Below are 23,131 nucleotides of genomic sequence, written 5' to 3'. Positions count from 1 at the left end.
AATGAATAAATGAATAGAAAAATAAATAGTTAAATAAATAAACAATAAACAAAAAATAAGTTAAATAAATAAAAATAAAGTTAAATAAATAAATAGTTAAATAACCAAACAAACAAACAAACAGACAGACAAGCAAACAATAAATAAAAAACAAGTTAAATAAATACAAAAAAAATGAAGTTAAACAAATAAATAAACAGACAAACAATAAATACACAATAAGATAAATAAATAAAAAATAAAGTTAAATAAATAAAAAAATAGTTAAGTAAATAAATAGTTAAGTTAAATAAATAAATAAATAAATAAATAAATAAATAAAAAAGTTAAATAAATAAAAAATAGAGTTAAATAAATAAAAAATTTAATTAAATAAATAAATAAATCCAAACCTTTTTTCATCATATGGCCCACTGAGAGCTATTTTAAATAATTGTGATTACAATTATGACCAAATTAATTATGCTTGTGATTTTTCCCATAATCAAGCAGCACTTAAGGTATTATCCCAAATATCCTTCCACTATTTTTCAGCTTCATTTCTGATTCCTTCACTGGCCATAAAACAAAGCACTAAAATGTCCTGTTTTCATTGTAAAATTACACCAATATGAAATCACTAATTCAGTGTTCAATGACTCTGCCACAGCCAATCACATGCAAGTACAAACTAAACACTCAATTCAGCAGCAGTCAGACTATCTCTAAACTGAGTCAGAGAGCACATTAAGAGTTTGAACTAAACATCCTGGTTAGAAACTCCTTCATTATTCGCCTGCCAAAGTGCTAGCCAATGTGCTCTAGACATAAATTCTTAATACTGATAAAATTAACACTTTAGAGAAGCCGTTCAGTGCTGCTCCCTTAAGAGCACACACACACACACATATATATTTTCTTTCGTCTTCACAAAAAGCCAAGAGTGGCCAAAGGTTCTCGATAATTGGAAAGTTTGAACTACTATCACAACCGATAATAAAGGAACGCCAGTGCTTGCGCGGAACCTGCTAATGTCCCTCATTTGCAATCTCATTTCGCCTGGAACCCATCAAGAGAAGGTCTGCGTTTTTTAGGACTTTATCAAGCGCTGGCAAACGCAATTTAATTTCACTATTGTGAGTGGAAATAGCTCTTCGCAGGCGGCGGCGGCAGATGCGGGGGGGTTTGGCTCGGCGACAGAGCGTTTTTTTTTTTTCCGATTGGTGACATCAATTTGAATAGTTCAACCATGTGGCTGCAGCTCTATCAGAACCAAGAAAGACAATGTGCAGGAGGCCAGCAGGAGCCATTAGAGAAACAGCAGGGGGGATGAGGATAAGATAAGAAATGCACACACACATACATATATAGGCGTACGCACACACAATCCTTCACCTGAGCACTAAGACAAAACAGGAACAGAAGTGAAAGACAAAGAAATGAACATTTTGAGAAAATTACTGGTGTGTGTGTGTGTGTGTGTGTGTGTGTGTGTGTGTGTGTGTTATATTCAGTAGATAATTATTAGCCCTCATGTTAAATTATAACTCTTTTATACATTTTTTCAGCAATTTCTTTTAACAGAGAGATTTTCGCAACACATTTCTGAGCATGATAGTTTTATAAACTAATTTCTAATAACTGTTTGCTTTAATCTTTGCCATGATGACAGCACATAATATTTTACTATATATTTTTCAAGCTTAAAGTGACATTTAAAGGTTTAACTAGGTTAATTAGGCTAGTCATTGTATAACGACAGTTTGATCTGTAGAGAATAAAAAAAAAAAACTTGTATAAAGGGTCTAATAATTTTGACCCTAAAATGGTTTTAAAAAATTAAAAACTAAATAATAAAACAAATAAGACTTTCTCCAGAAGAAATATCAGACATACCGTGAAAAAACATTTGGGGAATTTTTGAAAAAGAATAAATAAATAAAAATCACAGGAAGTAATAATTTTGACTTCAACTATATGTACTCTACAAAAATCAATGATCGACATGTTGTGCAGTCAGACTTAGAGCTTTCAAAACATAAACGTATAAATTCTACGTAAAAGCGTAATGAATATTATTAAGTACACAGTGAACTGTGAATGACTGCTGTTTGAAACTCGCAGAAGCATGTGGGCAAACCATACACACACACACACACACACACACACACACACACACACACACACACACACACACACACACACACACACACACACACACACACACACACACACACACATATATATATACATACATCTGTGTATTTGCTTATTTGCTTTTGCTTCTTTTAATTGAGTTAATTAGATATTTTTTTTTAGGATTTATTTGATTTTTAATTAGTTTTTGCTTCTTTTATTTAGATTTTTAACATGGTTTTATTTCTCTTTTATGTATTTATAGAAAGAAATGAAACACTGTTGACTCAACTCAAAATTGTAGATGACAATTATTTACAATGTCAAATTAAAATAAGCAAACTTTAATAACAGAGCTTTTTGAGTTAACTCAACTTAAATCAAGTCAAGTGCAGTAATTGGGTTAAAGTTTCAGTCAACCTAAAAAAACTGTGCTGCAATTTGCCTTATAGGGGTTCAGCAGACGCGGTTTGCATAAAATAAATCACCTATACTTTAGATGCTTGACATTTTGAGTTTACTCTCTTCATTCGTGCGTCAAATTCGCTTCATTCACTTCACAATAGACATTCAGATTTTTCAACCTGAGTGAATTGTCCGAATCACAGGTTAAGCACGTCAAATACCCGAAACGTTCAATTCACTTCCTGTCATACACTCGAATCGTGTCATATGCTCCGCCTCATTCCCGCAAACAGCACCGCAGGATGTCTATCAAATTTTATGTGCATCAGGTGTAAATGTGCCATTACAGTTTTAGGTTGGGTCCACTTTTAAACAGCGTATATTCATTTGCAAGCATATATTCACACATATATACTTTTAATAATTGAGTAAGTAAATCAATTAATAAACACTATTCAAACCAACACAATCTCACGGAAATTCGAAACTTTTTGATTTAATGGGTAATTCATATGTATTCGTACATTCACATTTGTACAATTTAGTACGATTTTCTCATCCCCAATGACGGTTGGGTGCCACACCTCCTTTTAAAAATCTTAATTTTTCTTATGATTGAACTAGTACGAATACGTATGAATTAGCCACTAAACTGACAAAAGTTAAAATAGTTACGTTTCCTCATGAGATCAGGCTGATCCAATTGTCACTTTTGAGTGCCGCCAAGGGGTTAAAAATGTAATAATTTTACAATGCTACACTCATTCATTCATTTTCTTGTTGGCTTAGTCCCTTTATTAATCTGGGGTCGCCACAGCAGAATGAACCGCCAACTTATCCAGCACGTTTTTACACAACGGATGCCCTTCCAGCCACAACCCATCTCTGGGAAACACCCACAAACACTCATTCACACACACACTCATACACTACGGACAATTTAGCCTACCCAATTCACCTATACCGCATGTCTTTGGACTGTGGGGGAAACCAGTGCACCCGGAGGAAACCCACTCGAATGCAGGGCGAACATGCAAACTCCGCACAGAAACGCCAACTGAGCCGAGGATCGAACCAGCGACCCAGCTACCTTCTTGCTGTGAGGCAACAGCACTACCTACTGCGCCACTGCTTGTCCCCACAATGCTACACTATTTAATAATAAAAATATCTATGCAGTGTGGAGAATAAAAATGTTTTTCCTATTTATATCATACGTATCCTTTAGTAGTACACCTAAACATCTGTAGCGTATATGCTTTATTTTTTTAATTCGATACTGTAAGAGTTTTTGTTTTACACTGCTGTCTGTGGCAGCGGTTAGAATCCATCTCAGGAGTTTATTAGTCCTCAGCATGACCTACTTTTACACTCTCAGGATCAATAATCTAATAAGGCTGATTTCAAAAACGCACTAGAAATATATGCCTCGGGACAGTCTCCTGCCTCGCATCTCTGCTTCTCATATTGGTGTATTTGTCAAAGCAATGTAAAAATATTCTTAGTATACTCTCCTGCAGGAATATATTATTAATTAATAGAAAATGTCTTCTGCTGTGGTTAGAGAACAAAACTCACTATATAACATGTCCAAAAACAAACCAAAACAGGGTTACACATCACTATAATTAGTTCAGTTAGTTATTGTTAGTTAATATATTTACTAACATGAACTAAGAATGCACAATACCTGTGCATCATTTATTATTCATAGTTTCAACATCTACTAATTAATAACAAAATCCAAAGCTAACATTGACTGTGTTTTCATTAAGTAGCATTCATAGAGATTAATACATACTATAATAAATGTATTGTTCATTGTTTGCTCCTGTTAGTAAACACAAACAAGACATTATTGTAAACAGTATAACGGCCAACAATAAGACGTCAAATGAAGGCCATCCTGAAGTGTGTTTCTATAGGATTAAATGCGAGGTTTGAGCACCGTGTGTGTGAGTGTTGCTGTTCACCTGCTGATTGGCGAGCTGTGCTCAGTGAGGGACACCAGTAGCTTGAGAGCGTAAACTGGTACAGGATCAGGCTCCAGGAGAAGAGTCTCATACCTGCAGAGAATAGCTCTCATTAAACAACACATGTGAATTATGAGGGAAATAGGATATATAGGTATACATAGAATATATAAAGGATAAAGTACAACTAGGCGGTTGTTAGTGTAGAATAAAGCCTGACATGTTTATCGGCAAACTGAAGTGAATCGGAGCACTGTTGTATAAGACTGAAGGGATTTATTCTGCGAAAGCAACCATACTGAATGTACTTTATCGCTAATTACATGACTACTTGCCAGCAAACATTAAAGAATAGACACAAAACATTGTTCTGAGGGGTGAGAGTTCTTCAATTAAAGGCAAAGAAACAAAAACAGCTGAAGGGAGTATACACTAACCTATGCATTATTCAATCAGAATAAGGCACCAAACAGTCAAAAACAGCAGCGTTACAGACATGCATATGAGGACATGAAGGTATTCAATGAAGTGCAAGACGATTAGATGTCACCAGAAGAGCCCGTGTTGTTAATTTTAGCGGTTGTTATCTGGAAAACACAGCGGAATCTCGGAATAAAGCGACTGACCAATCAGTACAAGTATTCCAGAGAGCCATGTAATACTTTAATTGCAATTACCTTAATGCAAAAATAATTTCCTCAATTGTGATTGATTCATCTCTTTGAAATTGTTTTGCGACCATTGAGACATGTAATAAATGTAAGTTATAGCAAAGTCTCTTTAAGGCAGGGATGTCAAACTCAATTCCTGGAGGGCCGCAGCCCTGCACAGTTTAGTTCCAACCCTGCTCCACCACACTAACCTGTAGGTTTCAAACAAGCCTGAAGGACTCAGTTAGTTTGATCAGGTGTGTTGAATTAGGGTTGGAACTAAACTGTGCAAGGCTGCGGCCCACCAGGAATTGAGTTTGGCATCCCTGCTTTAAGGCAAGTCATTTCACTCGGCGGCCATCTTTGAAACGCCTCTTGGACAGTATGCCTGGGCATGTTTGAATAGGGAAACATCAAAATCTCAAAAATTTCTTGCCAAGCTTTGATTACATGTCATATTACAAATAACCAATTAAATAAAACAACAACTGTCTATTTAGTTTAATTTCTAAGTGTTCGTATCACACAAAATCTGCAGAAACTCACGTCTGGTCAGAGCTCCTCCCCCGGAGAATTGTCATTCTGTAGCAATCGCGGATTGGCTCCTGTACTAGAAGGCGGGCTTTATTCACCATATAGCGATCGATGATTGGCTCCTGTACTAGAAGGTGGGCTTTATTCGCCATATAGCGATCGATGATTGGCTCCTGTACTAGAAGGTGGGGCTTCATTTGCCATATAGCGATCGCTGATTGGCTCCTGTACTAGAAAGCGGGGCTTCATTCGCCATATTGACAGTTACACTTTTCCCCATTCAAAAGTGTACGAGTGACATGTCTTGTGTATTCTATAGGCTTTGGTTATAGGCTGAGACCCAAATCGCAAGCTTCAATACTATATGATATGTTAAAAACAGTATGCGGGCCGAGTAGTATGTCAGAATACACAGTAGTCGAAAAATAGTAGGTGAGAAGTATTTGGATGACCTACTACTTCCGGTGAGATTCTGAAGTGTGCATCCAATTTATCCGACATGAACGAATTGAAGATTGGAAGCAAAGTGACACAACTGACGTGGGTAGGTCACGTGATAATGGCCATTTTCACATAGTGATAACGGTAAATATCCGTAAAATTTCCAGAACGACTTTACCGGTGAATTAAAAAAAGCGCTGTTTACACATGCGAGGACGTTACGGAATTTTTCCGGAAAAGACCATTCACACATCCATTCCAAAATACCGATAAATTCTGACGTCATTAACTAGAAAGGAGCTCTAAACGGCTGCGCTTCTATTTATAAACATTTGACTACATCACAAACTCTGTGGATGGATCAGTATTGTGAACAACTTCGATGAAAACATATAGAGAAACATTTTCTCATGTCGAGATGTACATAACGTGCGTGTGCTGGCACTCATTCCTTCACGGGCACAAGCGACACGTCAAGCAACTGAAGGAAGCAGAGCTTGAAGGTAAACAAACAACGGCTTATCTTAAGCATCTTATCTATAATTATTTACACAGTTGGCATCAAGGAGGAACAAATAAACATTGTCTAACTAACATTTAGCAGCTAAATGTGTCAGAAAAAATATTCAAAGGCTTTTATTTTCATAAACCGTGCGGACGTGAATGCGTCTGACTGTTCTGATTGGCTGAAGTAGACGTCTCACGTCAGCACGTTCTAGACGTGCACGCACTCTTTCCGGCAATCTTCCTTCTGCGTTCACACAGCACAGCATTCCAGCAAATTACCGGTAATGTTACAACTTCTCTTTTCGGAAAATAGCCAGAACGAATTTACCGGTATTTTCAAAAAGGGCCTGTTCACACATACACACCTTTCCGGAAAATTGCCGGTTATTTTATGGAAAGGTCTGTATGTGTCAAAGGGGCTAATACTAGGCCCACACGGAATCTGCGCGCGCAGAATTCCGCAGATTTTTCGCAGATTTTCCGCAGAATTCCGCAGATTTCAGCAGATTTTTCGCAGATTTTCCACAGAATTCCGCAGATTTCAGCAGTTTAGCCCATTATTAATTCTGTTTATTTACTTGAGTAAATGTGTAAATCAGAATTTATTCAGTTTTGATTCAGTAATTTATTACTTTTTATTAAATATATTAAGGTTTAAGTTATGATACTCCGCTGGATACTCCCAAAATAATTCCGCAGAAATCCGCAGATTTTTACCAAAATTCTAAAAGACTAATGGCGTATGTAATACTTCCGAGTTTCATTCATACTATTTAGAACACACTAAGTCTTGAAGTAAATTCAAATTCAAAATTTAGTACATCCTCGAGTAGTAAGCGATTACGGACGCAGCCATAGACTTTATTAAGACCCTAAAGAATCAGATCAACTTGTGGGCACCTGATGTCACTTTTAATAGTTTCATGACTATGCTTCTTGACTTTTCAATACAATCGATTTCCATGAAAGACTATTGACGAGCCATAAATGCTTTCTTGTTTTTTGTGTGCTAAATTTGTAAGCATTTAGCAGTACAATTTTTACATCTTGAATACACACCACTGGCTCAAATTCACGCTCCACATTAGCATGCAAACAATATCTTCTGATTGACAGCAACCGTGTACATCGGGTGTGCACGGACAAATCGCTTGCCGCTGGAAACTTCACATCACATCATGGCCGATCAGGGTTTGAATAAACAAGAGCCGTGAGTCTTACTGTGGCAGCAGGGCCTCAGAGATGAGCGTCAGCAGGCGAGTGTTGGAGGAGATGTTCCCTTCACCTTCCCACTCTCGCTCTCCTTCTCCAGCTCTCTCGCGCTCCTCCACCTCGTCTTGGCTCAGCAGCAGCAGTGTGATCTCTGACAGCACACGCAAACTCACAATACGCCATTCCACTGGGACATACGCACACAAAGCAGAAAGGTTACATTTCTCTATTTACATGCATGCAAAAAAATAGAGATATATGCACGAACATACATCGTAGCTCATATTCAAAGATGTTATTAATGTTATTCATGATCTTAAAAACCTTTTGTTATAAAGGCTGGAGCTTTCAATGCATGAAATGTGTGTAGGCTTATGCAAAGTGTGACTATCAATACATTTCATTAAACAAATGAATGAAAAAACACTCAATATATGTATATATATATAAATATATATATATATATATATATATATATATATATATATATATATATATATACATATTTATTTATTTATTTATTTAATGGCCACATGACAATTCTGTTTATTCAACTTTGTGCACTGAAGTTAATATTAAATAAAACTGACATACACTCACCGGCCACTATATTAGGTACACCTTTCCAACTGCTCGTTAATGCAAATTTCTTATCAGCCAATTACATGGCAGTGACTCAATGGATTTAGGCATGTAGACATGGTCAAGATGATCTGCTGCAGTTCAAACCAAGCATTAAAATGGGGAAGAACGGTGATTTAAGTGACTTTGAACTTGGCATGTTGTTGTTGGTGCATGTTGGTGCCAGACAAGCTGATCTGAGTATTTCAGAAACTGCTGATCTACTGGGATTTCCACGCACAGTCATCTCTAAGGTTTACAGAGAATGGTATGACAACGAGAAACTTTCCAGTGAGCGGCAGTTCTGTGGGTGCAAATTCCTTGTTGATGCCAGAGGTCAGAGGAGAATGGCCAGACTGATTCCAGCTGATAGAAAGGCAACAGTCACTCCAATAAGCAGTCGTTACCACCGAGGTTGCAAAAAAACATCTCTGATCGCACAACACGTCCAACCTTGAGGCGGATGGACTACAGCAGCAGAAGACCACACCGGGTGCCACTCCTGTCAGCTAAGAACAGGAAACCACAATTAGACAATAGAAGATTGGAGAAACGTTGCCTGGTCTGATGAGTCTCGATTTCTGGTGCAACATTCGGATGTTACGGTCAGAATTTGGCATCAACAAGATGAAAAGAATGGATCCATCCTGCATTGTATCAACGGTTCAGGTTGGTGGTGGTGGTATAATGGTATGGGGATATATTCTTGGCACACTTTGGGCCCATTCATACCAATAGAGCATTGTATCAACGCCACAGCCTGCCTAAGTATTGTTGCTAACCATGTATATCCCTTTATGACCATAGTGTGCCCATCTTCTGATGGCTACTTCCAGCTGGATAATGCACCATGTCATAAAGCTGGTTTCTTAGACACGACAATGAGTTCACTGTACTCAAAGGGCCTCCACAGTCACCAGATCTCAATCCTATTGAGCACCATTTGGATGTGGTGGAATGGGAAATTTGCATCATGGATGTGCAGCCGACATATCTGCAGCCACTGCATGATACTATCATGTCAATATGGACCAAAATCTCTGCGTAATATTTCCTGTGGCTTGTTAAATCTATACCATGAAGGATTAAGGCAGTTCTAAAGGCAAATGGGGTCCAACCTGGTACTAGTAAGGTGTGCCTAATAAAGTGGCCGGTGAGTGTATAATTTTAATGTATTTATTATTTTATGCGCTGGCACATGAAGTGTAATAAAAAAAAAATTAAAAAAAAACATTAATCACATTTTTCATTCATGTGGATCAGAACATTTCAGCAAAGTTGTCCTAAAACCTGTGGGTGTATGTGTCCACATCACACAACAATAATGCATTTGTAAACATTAATGCTGGAAATAAAGGGTGAACAAACATAATTAACATTTTTCTAACATCAACAAAGATTAATAAATTGTACAAACATAGGTTGCTTTATCTATTGTTAACCATTGAAACCATATTGCATGGTGTTACCAAATGATTCAATGAATAAACAATGAATAAACAAACAAACAATAAAAAATAAAATTTAAAAAAACATTTGCGTGTATCTTTGATGTAAAATAAAAATAAAAGATATCATCTTTTTTTTAAATTCCCGTAATAGGGACCTATTATGCAAAAAATACCTTTTATAAAAAGGTTAAAACATAGTTGTGTGGCAACCGTCTGTAAATATAACCAATGGTAAAAATCTATTAATTTTATGTTTCATAATCACACTTCATAAAAACTGTCTGCAGAAACACTCATTGACATTCTCCCTTAGTACGTGTCATCAGTGGGGGAAAGGCCCACCCATTAGTGACAATCTCTCCCGCATTAGCATAAGACGGACGTCTTGTTTTTGAATATGCCACTATGCTGACACACAAGCATTAGTAGCTCCGCCCTCTTTCAAAGTGACAGTCACCAAAATCGCAAAATTAGGATCGAAGCCTAAAAGGGGCAGTTTTAAAGAGTAATGAATCATTAATTGTGGGTTACGATGAGCTGAAACACTAATTTCACAACTTGTAAAAAGGAACATAATAGCTTCCCTTTAAAATGTACCAAAATGTACATTCATTTTCTCAACAAACTAATAAAGACAGACGTAATTCTTTTAATTAAAGTGTGACTTTACTCATGGACACTGTTAACTTACAAGTTACATGATGAATTGTGCTTCCCAAGTGCTAAAACAGATTTTACTTAAAAGAGTGTTCATAAGACTGACTTGTAATCATAAATTATAACTGTGTCATGAATATTCTTCTGATTATTTTTTCAGTGGAACAAACTGTTTTTGTCATTAAAATGTCTCGTTAAAAGTGTCATTACTCTGTCAGATCATTTTAACAGCATCATTAATATTCAATGACATTTTAACGACAAATTCAGCTTCTACCACTGTTGATGAGTTAAAAATATATGTTAATGACACTGTTATAAAATTCATGACACATGTATAATGGCTTCATGACGATCATGTTTATTACAGATTTATGACAATTTATGTTTTGTTGATGATGTCAAGTTATCACGACCAAGACAAAAACAGGTTGTGATGTATTTATGTCAAGATGTCATAACAGTGTCATCTTAAAATGTCATAACTGAGCGAATGACACCCTTTGTAAAGTGTTACCACATTTAATTGTGTGTTCTCATTTGCAGCTGACGTTACATTCTCACCGTTCTTACTGAAGGCCAAAGATGCCAACGGCGGCACAATCAAATCCACAACCTTGGGGAAACCAAAAGAGAAATGCGTTATTGTAAAAGTGAAGGAAAGTTCAGTCTCCAGACCACACACACACACACACACAAGCTAACAGCTGGAAGGAGAAGACTGAGAGAGAGCTCTGAAACAGCTCCAATTTGCATGGAAATGTGATGTCAGCTCTGCCCTTTGATCATAGTAAGTGTGCTCCAACAAAAGGCCTTACGCCAGCTCTTTTGAAAATTACAATCAGGTTTTTTTTTACGATTATTACCAACTACAATCAGCCAGCAAATGTTGCGCACAGGTGTCTTAATGTTGATGTCCGTGGGCATCTCTCAAACAAAAGATCTCACTCTTTGCGACTCCCAGTGAAAAGAACACCAAAGAAACACATCGTAAAGGTTATCTATGGATTTCTCTCTCTTTATTGTAAGACAGTTTTTTTTCTTCAGTGAGCCACATGTATTGTAGAGCTGCTACGCTAAACCTGCGGCACATCTTTGATCTCTTGTCGGCTCCTTATGAGACGTTTGTCCTGAATGTCAGTATAATGATAATTCTTTCTCTGCAGCTTACTTGAGGTATGTTTGAACATCTGAATTAAACTTGGCGAGCTAGACAGCTATAATATGGGTCAATGGTGGAGGAAAAAAAGTGTCCTTGGTAGGGAAAAGAAAAACCTTCACTTGTGTGCAGAGAGCTTAGAAATGTACACTTTGTATCCGTGCTGCTTTCAAATGAGTTAGAAGTAGAAAAAACTTTTATACTATTTTCAACAAATGTTTAAATTAATGACCTCAAATATCATTACCAAAGAAAAATAATGCTTTTTTTCAAGGCTTTGCTGGGTTAAACACGAGGCTTTGTGCATTTTATACACTACCTGACAAAAGTCTTGTCACCTATCCAAGATTTAGGAATATTTTTCTCTTTTATTTTAGGAATAAAGTCATCTGGAATGACAAAGAAAGTGTTCTTGCAAGACTCCCAGAGCTCATCAAGATTCTTTGGATTCATCTTCAATGCTGCCTCCTTCATCTTACCCCAGACATGCTCAATAATGTTCATTTCTGGTGACTGGGTTGGCCAATCCTGGAGCAGCTTGACCTTCTTTTCTTTCAGGAATTTTAATGTGGAGGCGGAAGTATGAAAAGGAGCGCTATCCTGCTGGAGAATTTGCCCTCTCCTGTGGTTTAATTTGTTTTTCTATTTGGTTTCTAGATTTCTATGTGAATCTGAATTCAGAAATTAAAAACATGCTCAATAAGACAAGTCAATTGCTTTTAATTTTTATAGCACTTTTTACAATGTAGATTGTGCCAAAGCAGCTTAACATAGATGAAGAAAAGATAATAAATAGCCATGACAATATTTCAGATTGTGGAACATTCCAGCAAATCCGGCAGGCAGGAGAGAAATGTAGAATGCTGGTGTGGCTCTAGTAACAGTCTCCATCTCGATAGCAGGGTTTACTTCTAACCATATTGCAATTTAATGCTAATCTAGTCGTGTCAAACTATATATCGTTGGAAAGGTCTAACTTTTCTAAATATATATTTTACAGTTGTTTTTTTATTATTTAGGAAGAGTAGATAAAAATAGATAAAATAGATAAAAATACATTCACTGTCACCCTTTAACATGTCAATTTTTGAGACAACTTGCGGTTACATATATAAATCATTATATTATGGTCTAAACCGAAAGCAATCATGACAAACTATGTATAATTTGGAAGCTTAACATTTCTAATTTCCAAATATGGTGACTGATTTCTAATCACTATTACTGAGTAACAGTTATTTATTAATTTGCGACAAATATACTCCGTCATAAAGCATTACTTTGCTACAGCAATCCATGTGTACATTTTTAAAAACGTTTTTAAAGGCTAAATTAAAATCATATATCATCAAACTGCCAAAACTACTTTGGAATTTGATGCCTGGTTTACAAATATTGTCAAAAGTATGAAAAAAATATAGCTTATATTTCTCGAAAAATACACAGAAATAGGGGGGCGCCCCTATACAGTCACCAACGTAAACTGTATGCCATCTAGTGGTCATGTTTGGTGCTGCGGCTAAACAAAATCGTACTTTTTTGAGATGTCAACTTCAAACTTGCAATATAAACTGTTCAGGCATTTAACTTTGTCAATTAAATTTTTTTGTCAAATGTGGGCTTAAACAGATTAAGCAAAATACATATTTTATGTAATATATAAACTATATATGTATTGTTTTATTATTTTATAAACTTAAAGGCACATAACTTTGCTACAGCAATCCACATGTACATTTTTAAAAATGTTTTAGAGAAGAGGTGTCCAAACTCTGTCCTGGTGGGCCGGTGTCCTGCTGAGTTTAGCTCTAACTTGCGTCAACACACCTGCCAGGAAGTTTCTAGTATACTTGATATTTTAGTATACTTCTAGTAGAGCTTGATTAGCTGGTTCAGGCGTGTTTGATTAGGGTTGGAGCTAAACTCTCCAGATCACCGGCCCTCCAGGACCGAGTTTGGACACCCATGTTTTAAAGGCTAAATTGAAATCACATATCACCAAACTGCCTATGATACTTTAGAATTTGATGCCTAGTGCAATAGAGTATGAAAAATTATGGATTATTTTCCTCAAAACATACACAGAAATAGGGGCACCCTCATACGGTAACCAATGGAAACATATGAGAAACATCTGGTGGTCATGTTTGGTACTGTGGCCAAACAAAATTGTAATTAAAATCAAATATCCCCAAACTGCCCATACTACTTTAGAATCTGATGGCTAATTAAAAAAATATTGTCAAAAATATGAAAAAGAGGTTTATATTTTTCAAAACATACACATAAATAGAGGGCACCCTCACACAGTCACCAATGAAAACTGTATGTCATCTGATGGTCATGTTTAGTACTGCAGCCAAATAAAATCTTACTTTTTTGAGATATCAACTTCAAACTCGGAATACAAAAATGTTTTAGAGGCTAAATTGAAATCACATATCACCAAACTGCCCATAATACTTTAGAATTTGATGTCTAGTTTACAAATATTGCCAAGAGTATTAAAAATGATAGCTCATATTTCTCAAAACATACACAGAAATAAGGAGTGCCCTCATACGATCACTAATGGAAACTGTATATGGTGGTCATGTTTGGTTCTGCGGCCAAATAAAACTTATCTACTTTATTGAGATATCAACTTCACATTCGAAAGACAAACTGATCAGATATTTAGCTTTGATTTTCTGTCAAAATTGGGCTAAAAAGTGGCTATTTTATGTAATAAATTAAACTTCATTTATAGGTTTTATTATTTTGATAAACTTAAAGGCACATAACTTTTTATATATTTAACTTTTTGGACTTGTTTCACTTTAGCTACAATCCAACAAGTGTCTTTATTCAAAATGAGACCAACCTTAAATCTGTACACCCAAGCGTTGAAGATCAAAACACGCCTAACAATGCTATTTCTAATAACAACTGGATGCCCTCCTCCAATACTGTCAAGACTCACATATTGAAAACCATTATTCTAATTCATAGTCTGCATTGTTAGGTCTTTTGGGGTTAAACTTAACTTTGAAACTTTCTGAAGGCTCTCTGTCTATTACCCTCATGAATATAAGATTCAATAAACTACGGTCATTCGCATGCTATATGGTGTGTGTGTGTGTCCAGAGCGGAGACAGGGTTTAATGACTCCTGGCGAACTGTAATTAAGGTGTCTTCTTCTATTATAGAGTATCAGAGAGTGTGTGTCCTCTCAAAGCTTCCTGATGCTTGAGTCCAACAGAACACATGTCAATACTCATTACACGAGCCTCACACACACACACACACACACACACACACACACACACACACACACACACACACACACACACACACTCACACACACACACACACACACACACACACACACACACACACTCACACACACACACACACACACACACACACACACACACACACACACACACACACACACACACACACACACACACACACACACACTCACACACACACACACACACACAGTGATTTCCTGTTGCTGTGAGGGTTTGTGAGAGTAATAGCTGTGGGCAGAGGCGAGTGCAGATCTCAGTTGTAGCTCCGTCAAGCGTGAGGATGTGAGATCTCAGGTTAGACGTGTGAATGTGGCCCTCGCTGCTCTGATACACAGCTTGATTTATTGTGTTTTTGAGTTTGCCCTTAACACAGCTGCATGGGGCCAAACGGAGAGTTTAGAGACCAACTTTCTTAGAACATTTTCACTACACACACTTGTAATAACGTCACTGCATTACACATTGCAATGTGAGTACAATAGTCCCAGGGAAACTTCTAGAAAACATTGCAGGCAAGTGGAAAAAGGCCAGGACACACCAAGCGGACACCAAACAAATATTGGTCGGTCGATATATCGGCCGATATTTGGCATTTTATAGCGAATATCACCTGATTTTTATTCTATTTTCTAAGTTTGACCAATATTTTCATGTAGGACTTTTATTTTTATGGTGCAGAGAGCAACAGGGCCTGTCTTAGTAAGTGAATCACAGATTCTGTCAGATGTCAGATTCATATGCACAAGACAAACATGTTATAAAGGATGAGATGTGCTTATCAATGAGAGTGCTTAATGTTTTTAAGTTTTAGTATGCATTTATTTTTAAATCCATTTTCAAATTACTTTCAATTAAATCAAATTTAAATTTAATTCAAATTCAATTAATAGTTAAAATGAAATAAATTATATCGGCTAAATATCGGCCACCCTGCTATCCAAAATATTGGTATGGGCCTTCAAAAAACCCTTAGCGATTGATCACTACAAACAACTGGCACTAAAGAAAACCCAACTGTGTTGTCGCCTTGCGTTGGCTTATGTCTAGACCAGAAAATCCATATCATTTGGAAATATTTGAAAAATGTAGCAAAATTACAGCCAGCCTCTTTGTGTTCCTTCTTGACTTGAATCGTTTACTTGCTAAGCCACTTCAGTTTTGGATCTCACACTCAGTCAGATTCATTGCTTAATAACAAATCAGAATGTTCTCTTCAGCCGACGGCAATTATACATGCTAAATCGGGCCAACATACTACGAAATGAACCTGATGAGAGACTACAGTGGTGAGTCAAGCTGCATTCTGCTTGTTGTCAATGCAAATGCAATACGTTTTATTGTGTAAATACATGTGCTTTGCTTAAATATCCTGTTTTATCTACCAGCATTTAAGTGTTTTATTTCCAAATGCTTTACTAAGTAGGGATGTTAAAAGTTATTGGATGACTGAATTTAAAGCAATTAATACTACCAGTTAATTTAATCAAATAAATTCTAAATCAATACGTAACATTAAAACACAAACCATATAATAAAATAACCCGCAAAGTACAATAGACTAATACTAAACAACATATAATACAAAGCAAAACTGAAATTTTCTGATATTGAAAGAACTTTGTTGTTACGTGTACCTGATTGTCACGATCACCAGCAATCTAACCTTTATAGATCGCTGGAGAACATTCACATTTACAAGGACTACAATCCTGTCTCATATGAACTCCAAGCCCTGTCATGCAACACACACACCTGCTCCAAGTCTCTATTGATTTCCATTGAACAGCTGATGCTGCTCAAACACTGATTACAAGGACTATCCAAACACACACACTGTTTTTTTAATATACTGCTTGTGAACATTACAACGCGTTTTCCTTGCCTTGCCTTCTGTGTTTGAACCTTGCTTTGTTCTGTTTGTTTACGTTGCTTGCTGCCTGTCTTTTCATCATCTGCCTGTTTTATCTACCATAACTCTTGATTTCCTTTAGCTTTTGCTCGATTTTCGTTGCTTGCCTGACCAGCTCTGTTTAATAAACCTGCGTTTGGATCGGCACGTTGTCCAACGTCCACTTCAAATTACACAGATCTGTGTGTGTGTGTGTGTGTGTGTGTGTGTGTGTGTGTTATTCTTTTAAAGCACTTAGCTTTTTTTTTTTTTGTACAATTTTAACACAATGCACACAATTATTATTAACACAATTGCTTTGCTTTACTATTAAAGAGTAATTAATTAAAAAATAATACAAAAAAACACAAAAATAAACTTCCAATTCAAAGTTAATCTTTAAAATTCAAAGAAAGTAATGATTAAATAACGAATTAATAATTCAAATTCAACGTAAACTCGATATTTAATAAGAAAAAAAAAAGAAAATATGCTGAATCAAATCGCATTATACGTAAATGCTTAAATCATTTTGAAGCAACTGTGAGAAAGACACAAAATGAAAAGTGCATCAGTGCTTGTGCTTACAATGAAAGGGTAGAGGCTGAGCAGAGCAGGATGCTGGGAAATGGCCTCCACTGCTGACAGTGTGTTTCTGATCAGCTCCTCAGATGACGCTTGGCCTGTTTTGGAGAAAACAAAAACATAAAAAGAATTAAGGAAGGAATAAAATGGTAATCTCACCTTTCAGCAATTCATTTTATATGTAATAGATGAAAAACAGCATTTGATCTAACAAACAAAACTAAAAAACTAGAGCTACATTATATTACCTTACAATTTACGCAAGAATAGATTAAATAAGAGGATGAGAAAGAAAAATAGTTGAAAAGTTAATAATATATAATAAATTAATGAATAAATAAATGAATGAATTAATTAATGAAATAAAAAAGTAAATAAAAGTAAAACCTACCTATTGCACTTCCCAAACTCGTCTCATTCGAGTCAATGGAAGTTATGTGATTCTTTCCACAAGAGAAAAAAGAAAAAAGACATTACACACACATATATTTACCTCCTGCTAGACTGACGTTTAACGTTAATAGAATTTAAGACTATCCTGAAATTCCAAGTTTCTTAAATTATTATATTCAATTGTAATAATAATAATAATAATAATAATAATAATTTCTTACATTTATATAGCGTTCTTTACACATAGGGGGGAATCTCCTCATCCACCACCAGTGTGCAGCATCCACCTGGATGATGTGATGGCAGCCATTTTGCACCCGACCGCACACCACACACCAGCTGATTGGTGGAGAGGAGACAGAGTGATGAAGCCAATTATGATATGGGGATGTTAGGAGGCCATGATGGACAGAGGCCAGTGGGCAGAATTGGCCAGGATGCCGGGGTGAAACCCCTTCTCTTTTTCGAAGGACATCCTAGGATTTTTAACGACCACAGAGACCTCGGTTTATCCGAAAGACTGCGCTCACTGAGCAGTATAGAGTCCCTGTCACTATACTGGGGCATTAGGACCCACACAGACCGCAGGTTTGGCGCCCCCTGCTGGCCTCACTAACACCACTTTTAGTCGCGGATGTATACCTGACCGGTGAGCCGTCTGACAAAAAAGTGCTCTTCTGAATCAAATCAGCAGGATGCCCTTCTGGAGCTTTCACTTACTTCCAAGACACTACTGACTATGCTTGCATGGACATCTGTAATCATATCTTTTATGTGAAGAGTTTCCTGTAATTTTGGGTGACTTTGGGGCCGATCACACCGAGCGCATTATGCGTTGAGAGGCGCCTCTTTTAAATGGTTTAATAACGGCCGCAAGCGTTTTGCACGCTGCTTATGCACCCTGCATGCCTTGTGTTTTAACCACCTCCTGCGCTTTTCGTTTTTGCCCTTGCACGCCATGCGCTCTCAGTTGAAAAAAGCCAACTCTGAGCGGAAAAAGCAGGCTACGTCACTCGCGTCTTGTTCATTGTCCAATCAAAGGAAAGCAGAGGCGGGGTTTCTGTTGAGGTGCCTGCAATGTTTGTGTTGTCAAGACAACAATGGAGACTTTTGAAGATAAAGGAGACACTTGTGGTTGCTGTTTGGGGTTACCCAGAGCTGTATGACTTCACAAATCATGAATATCACAATATTATTACTTATTAAAATGATATTAATATCAACAGCAACACTCGCAAACAATACCCAGCTGATTTAGTCATTGCCTAGCGAAATAAAAAAGTGCACCAGGCTCTTTTTTTCTTGTCAACAAAAAGGCAGTGAGGTGCGCCTCGCGTTTTTGGAACGCAGATGCGTGTTCGGTGTGATCGACCCCTTTAACTGAAGTTCAGCAGTTTCACATTCACTCATGAACATTTCATTCATGCCCCTGTGACAAACTGGGGTATTAGACACAAATAAGGAGTAAGGACTGGTGAGAGTGTTATGGAATTTAATAACGCAAGAAAAAAACTTCCTCATTTCACGATGTGTGTGTGTGTGTGCGGGCGGTCCTTTATTGACAGTCGCATGTGTGGATCTTGTTGGAAAGTATGACGAAAAGTCCGACATGACGGTTATAGTTTGATTGCAGTGTTTACTTCAGTAATGCCACTAATATATGCATACACCACATGTCTTAATTCAATTTCTGTTTAGTTCAGTTATGACTTTAAGGTAATCTAAAAATAATAATAATAAAAATAAATAAATAAATAAAATCGCTGTTTGGAGCTTATGTAGGCAGGCCTACAGATCAAAATTCATGTTTAACTAAATAAACAGTTAGTAAACACAAGTAAATCTTATTGTACAGTGTTTATTTTCATCACCAATAATCATAGAACAGTTTCTTAAGCAGTTTGTGATGCATTTTGGAAACTGGAGATGAGCCCCTGGTCTATTGCGTCACCTGGCTTGAGAAACCCGTTGTCAAAGACTTATATTTAGTCATTATTTGGGTAGCACACATATTCTTAATGCCTACTGCAGAATTCAAATGAGCCATTTTAAATTATATTAATCTAGATTCATTCCAAGATTACAGTGAGATTAATTAAAATAAAATAAAAATAATAATAATCTATGCCCACCTATAATATAAATACAATAAGATCATTTACTTTAATCATTACTATTGGAATGTGAAGCGTCTTTCAACCAGCAATGAAAAAAGGTTTCTGAAGACAATCACCTTTACACCTGCACCTTAATCAACTTAAAAGTTCCAAATTACAGTTTTTTACTCACTTTTTTAAGTTAAGCCAACGAGTTTACTCTCTTTTTAAAGTAAAAAACAAATCACTTTTTACAGTGCATTTAATGGTTGGATAATATTGTGGCTGGTGCATTGCATTACAGTGTGAACATATTTACAAGTCTGATAACAAATAAATGACTAAACGGAGACAAACGACTCACCAGGAGTTTCCCAAACTTGATGAGAAAGGCCTCAGTCACCACCTGCGGTCGGAAGATCTGCCAAAGCAAACAGACACAGATAGGAAACATTCAGGTCTAAAAGATGCTTCACTAACAGGGTACAACACCGCTATTCACTATTGAGCCCTATTCCATTTGAGCTCCTCCAGAAACTGTCAGTCTTGAGCATTCGCGGCTATGAAGTTCTGCGGTTGTCTTGAAGACAGCCGAACGCACGCTGCAGATTTTGTTTCATCGCTCTGCAAAATCGGCAGTACCGGATCTATTAATGTATCATGCTCACCGACGGCCGATAAATTGCCTTTGCGATGAATCTCTCTGGCAGGTTCAGGAATTTTGGGCCGCATTTCCTCTGTCAATTGTGCCTAAAATCCCAGCGACGATGTGTAACGTAACAGCCTGACATAAGAACGTTAATGTCACTGAGAAATGTCACCGTTAAAGTGTGCCGTGGGCTTTACTCAAGATCTCATTGCGGGACACATTGTACTGTACAATCTGACAAGCAGCGATTGTAGAGGACAGCACAAATCTTCAAATGTAGAGCCGGCTTAAGAAAAAACGTTATAAAGCTCTACGGTTCTGTCAGACGACATTTTTTTCCATCATCCACCATTATGACTAAAAGTAAGAGACGCAGGACTTGGTGCTTCTTCTTCCTTTTTCTCCTTCTTCCAATCTGAAGGGGTATATACATGTGCAAATGAGCTGTTTTGCATTAATATAGTGATGCAGAAAGACATTCACAAGTAAAATCACCTTATTTTTTTTTTACTTTAGCTTGTAGGGTGTACCATATAAAGACCACAAGCTATAAACTGTCTGTTGTGCAACCAAAATACCAATAAGATATCCATTTCTCAGTGAATATAGGTAATATATTTTGACAAAATAGATTTCTTTTAACAGATATAATTATTAAAACAATATTGTATTCACTAAATATCTTTGGAAATTGAAATATTATGCATTTAAGTTAATGCGAAATATTGCAAAAAAAAAATAATAATAATAATTTTTGGACAGCCATTCTAAGTTATTTTGTTAGATTAGCTCTGGATTTCGCTTCAGTACTGACTAATCTATTGTAGTGTTACTGAAATACTTTTATACTGGGATCCGAAACCACTCAGTACTGAGATTTTAAAAACGTTTATTTTCTGATAACTTTTGAGCGCTGTTGAGCACGTTCTTAAACACTGTTGATTTGCTATCGTGTTCACATGCTCAACAGAAATGATTGCGATTGGCTGTGAAGGGCATCGGTTCACCGAACTCACCGAGTGTAAGTTTAAAGCAGACAAGATCAGCTGACATACGAGCGATCTTCACGGCTTTAAAATGCTCCAGTGTCTTTTATCTGTGGTTACACTAGAGCTGTATTTGGGCCTGAGCCTGAAAAAATTCGACTCAAGCCCGACTGGTACATTTTGATTGACAGCTTTACAGCCCGATATTTTTCAAATATGCACATGCACATACATGCACATGCTATTTTGCCTTTTTTCAAGAATGAGTCGTTTTTATGTTTTAACATAATTTATTCAGAACAATTTATTCAGAACAAACATGGGCTATAGGCTACTTGGAAGTTGGAACAAAGAATCAAAATAAGTCTACACTGAAAAAAGTGTTGCATGCAGAACTGTTGCAAACAGTTTATTTGTGTTGAATTTAAACGAACAAATTAGATTTAATAATGTTCAACTTAATTTGTTTGTTTAAATTCAACACAAATAAATTGTTAAGAACCACTTAACGTAAGAAAATTGAGTAAATCTAAGGAATCATCTTTGAATTATTTTTTTCAGTGTAGATGCATAGTTCTGATCTGGCTAATTTTGCAAGTTTTGTGTAGGATTGTTTGTTCTTCTACCAGCCAAGAACATCCATTTCATTTTCCATGACAGCAGTTTCGATGTAGCATGTGACGTCGTCATCTTCCCTGTCAGCTTGCTGTACATACATTGCTGTTTAGCGCTCTACCGTAATACGCAGTGTATGAATAACCGTCGAAAAACCGACTGGCGGCTAGCCTGACCGCAGTCAAAATTCGCTCTTTTTAACTTCTGTCATCTTTTATTTCACCTTTGCAGGGAGGGATTTTAATGTTGTAACAAACGATTGATTACTTTTTCGTGCTAATCAAAATGCATCACATGACTGTTCATTTACTGCGCAAGCCAAGACCCTACCTCGTCTAAAATTATAGAAATTAATCGGGTCCCGTTGGGTTCGGGCAAAGATCTTCAGCTCTAAGTTACACTCAGCAAACAGTGGATTAAACAGTCCTGACAGCTGTGGAACATGATAATACCGTTCACAAAGGAACTTCAACTAGCATTAGCAACAAACTTGATGACACAATTTACAAATTCCTAACTAGACTTCTGAATGAAAACACTTTTTCTCCCTCATTTTGTCAATGAAAATGGCTCGACACGAACTTGACACACTTGAATTGGCTCAAATTTTTTATGACAGACAAATTTTTCGGAGGCACTGTGTCAATACTATTGACAAAACTTGGAGTTAAAATTTTTTTATAACGTGCAGACAAATATTTCGGATTCAGTGTGCCACAACCTTAGGCAGGGGTGCCGCTGGCCACCAAGGGCCCTCTGATAACCTTTCACAAGTGAAAGTGAAGACAGCAGGGGTGGTGGGGGGTGTTGGGGCAGTCGTGGGCCCCTAATAATAACTCTAGGGGCCCCAAAATGTGTGGGCTCTTACAATTGTCTAAACTTTCCCCGGAAAGGAGGA

The 23,131-nt window shown here is 36.8% G+C and overlaps 1 protein-coding gene across 3 annotated transcripts in view; it reads right to left on the bottom strand.

The window, feature by feature from the left end:
• Window positions 1–23,131, bottom strand: part of ulk4 (unc-51 like kinase 4) — a 277,382-nt gene that overhangs the window by 121,819 nt on the left and 132,432 nt on the right. For all 3 annotated transcript variants that reach the window (XM_087286485.1, XM_087286484.1, XM_087286486.1), the window contains 6 exons: window positions 20,348–20,404; window positions 17,886–17,937; window positions 17,498–17,592; window positions 11,131–11,182; window positions 7,847–8,024; window positions 4,494–4,586 (listed from right to left, as the gene is read on the bottom strand). In XM_087286485.1, the coding sequence (XP_087142611.1) occupies window positions 4,494–4,586; window positions 7,847–8,024; window positions 11,131–11,182; window positions 17,498–17,592; window positions 17,886–17,937; window positions 20,348–20,404 (527 nt within the window). The remainder of the gene's footprint in view (window positions 1–4,493; window positions 4,587–7,846; window positions 8,025–11,130; window positions 11,183–17,497; window positions 17,593–17,885; window positions 17,938–20,347; window positions 20,405–23,131) is intronic.

The sequence above is a fragment of the Danio rerio genome, chromosome 16 (assembly GCF_052040795.2).
Source record: "Danio rerio strain M-AB ecotype USA chromosome 16, GRCz13ab, whole genome shotgun sequence".
NCBI classification, from domain to species: Eukaryota; Metazoa; Chordata; class Actinopteri; order Cypriniformes; family Danionidae; genus Danio; species Danio rerio.
The sequence above is the reverse complement of the archived record's forward strand: the minus strand, read 5'-3'. Positions and strand labels throughout refer to the sequence as shown.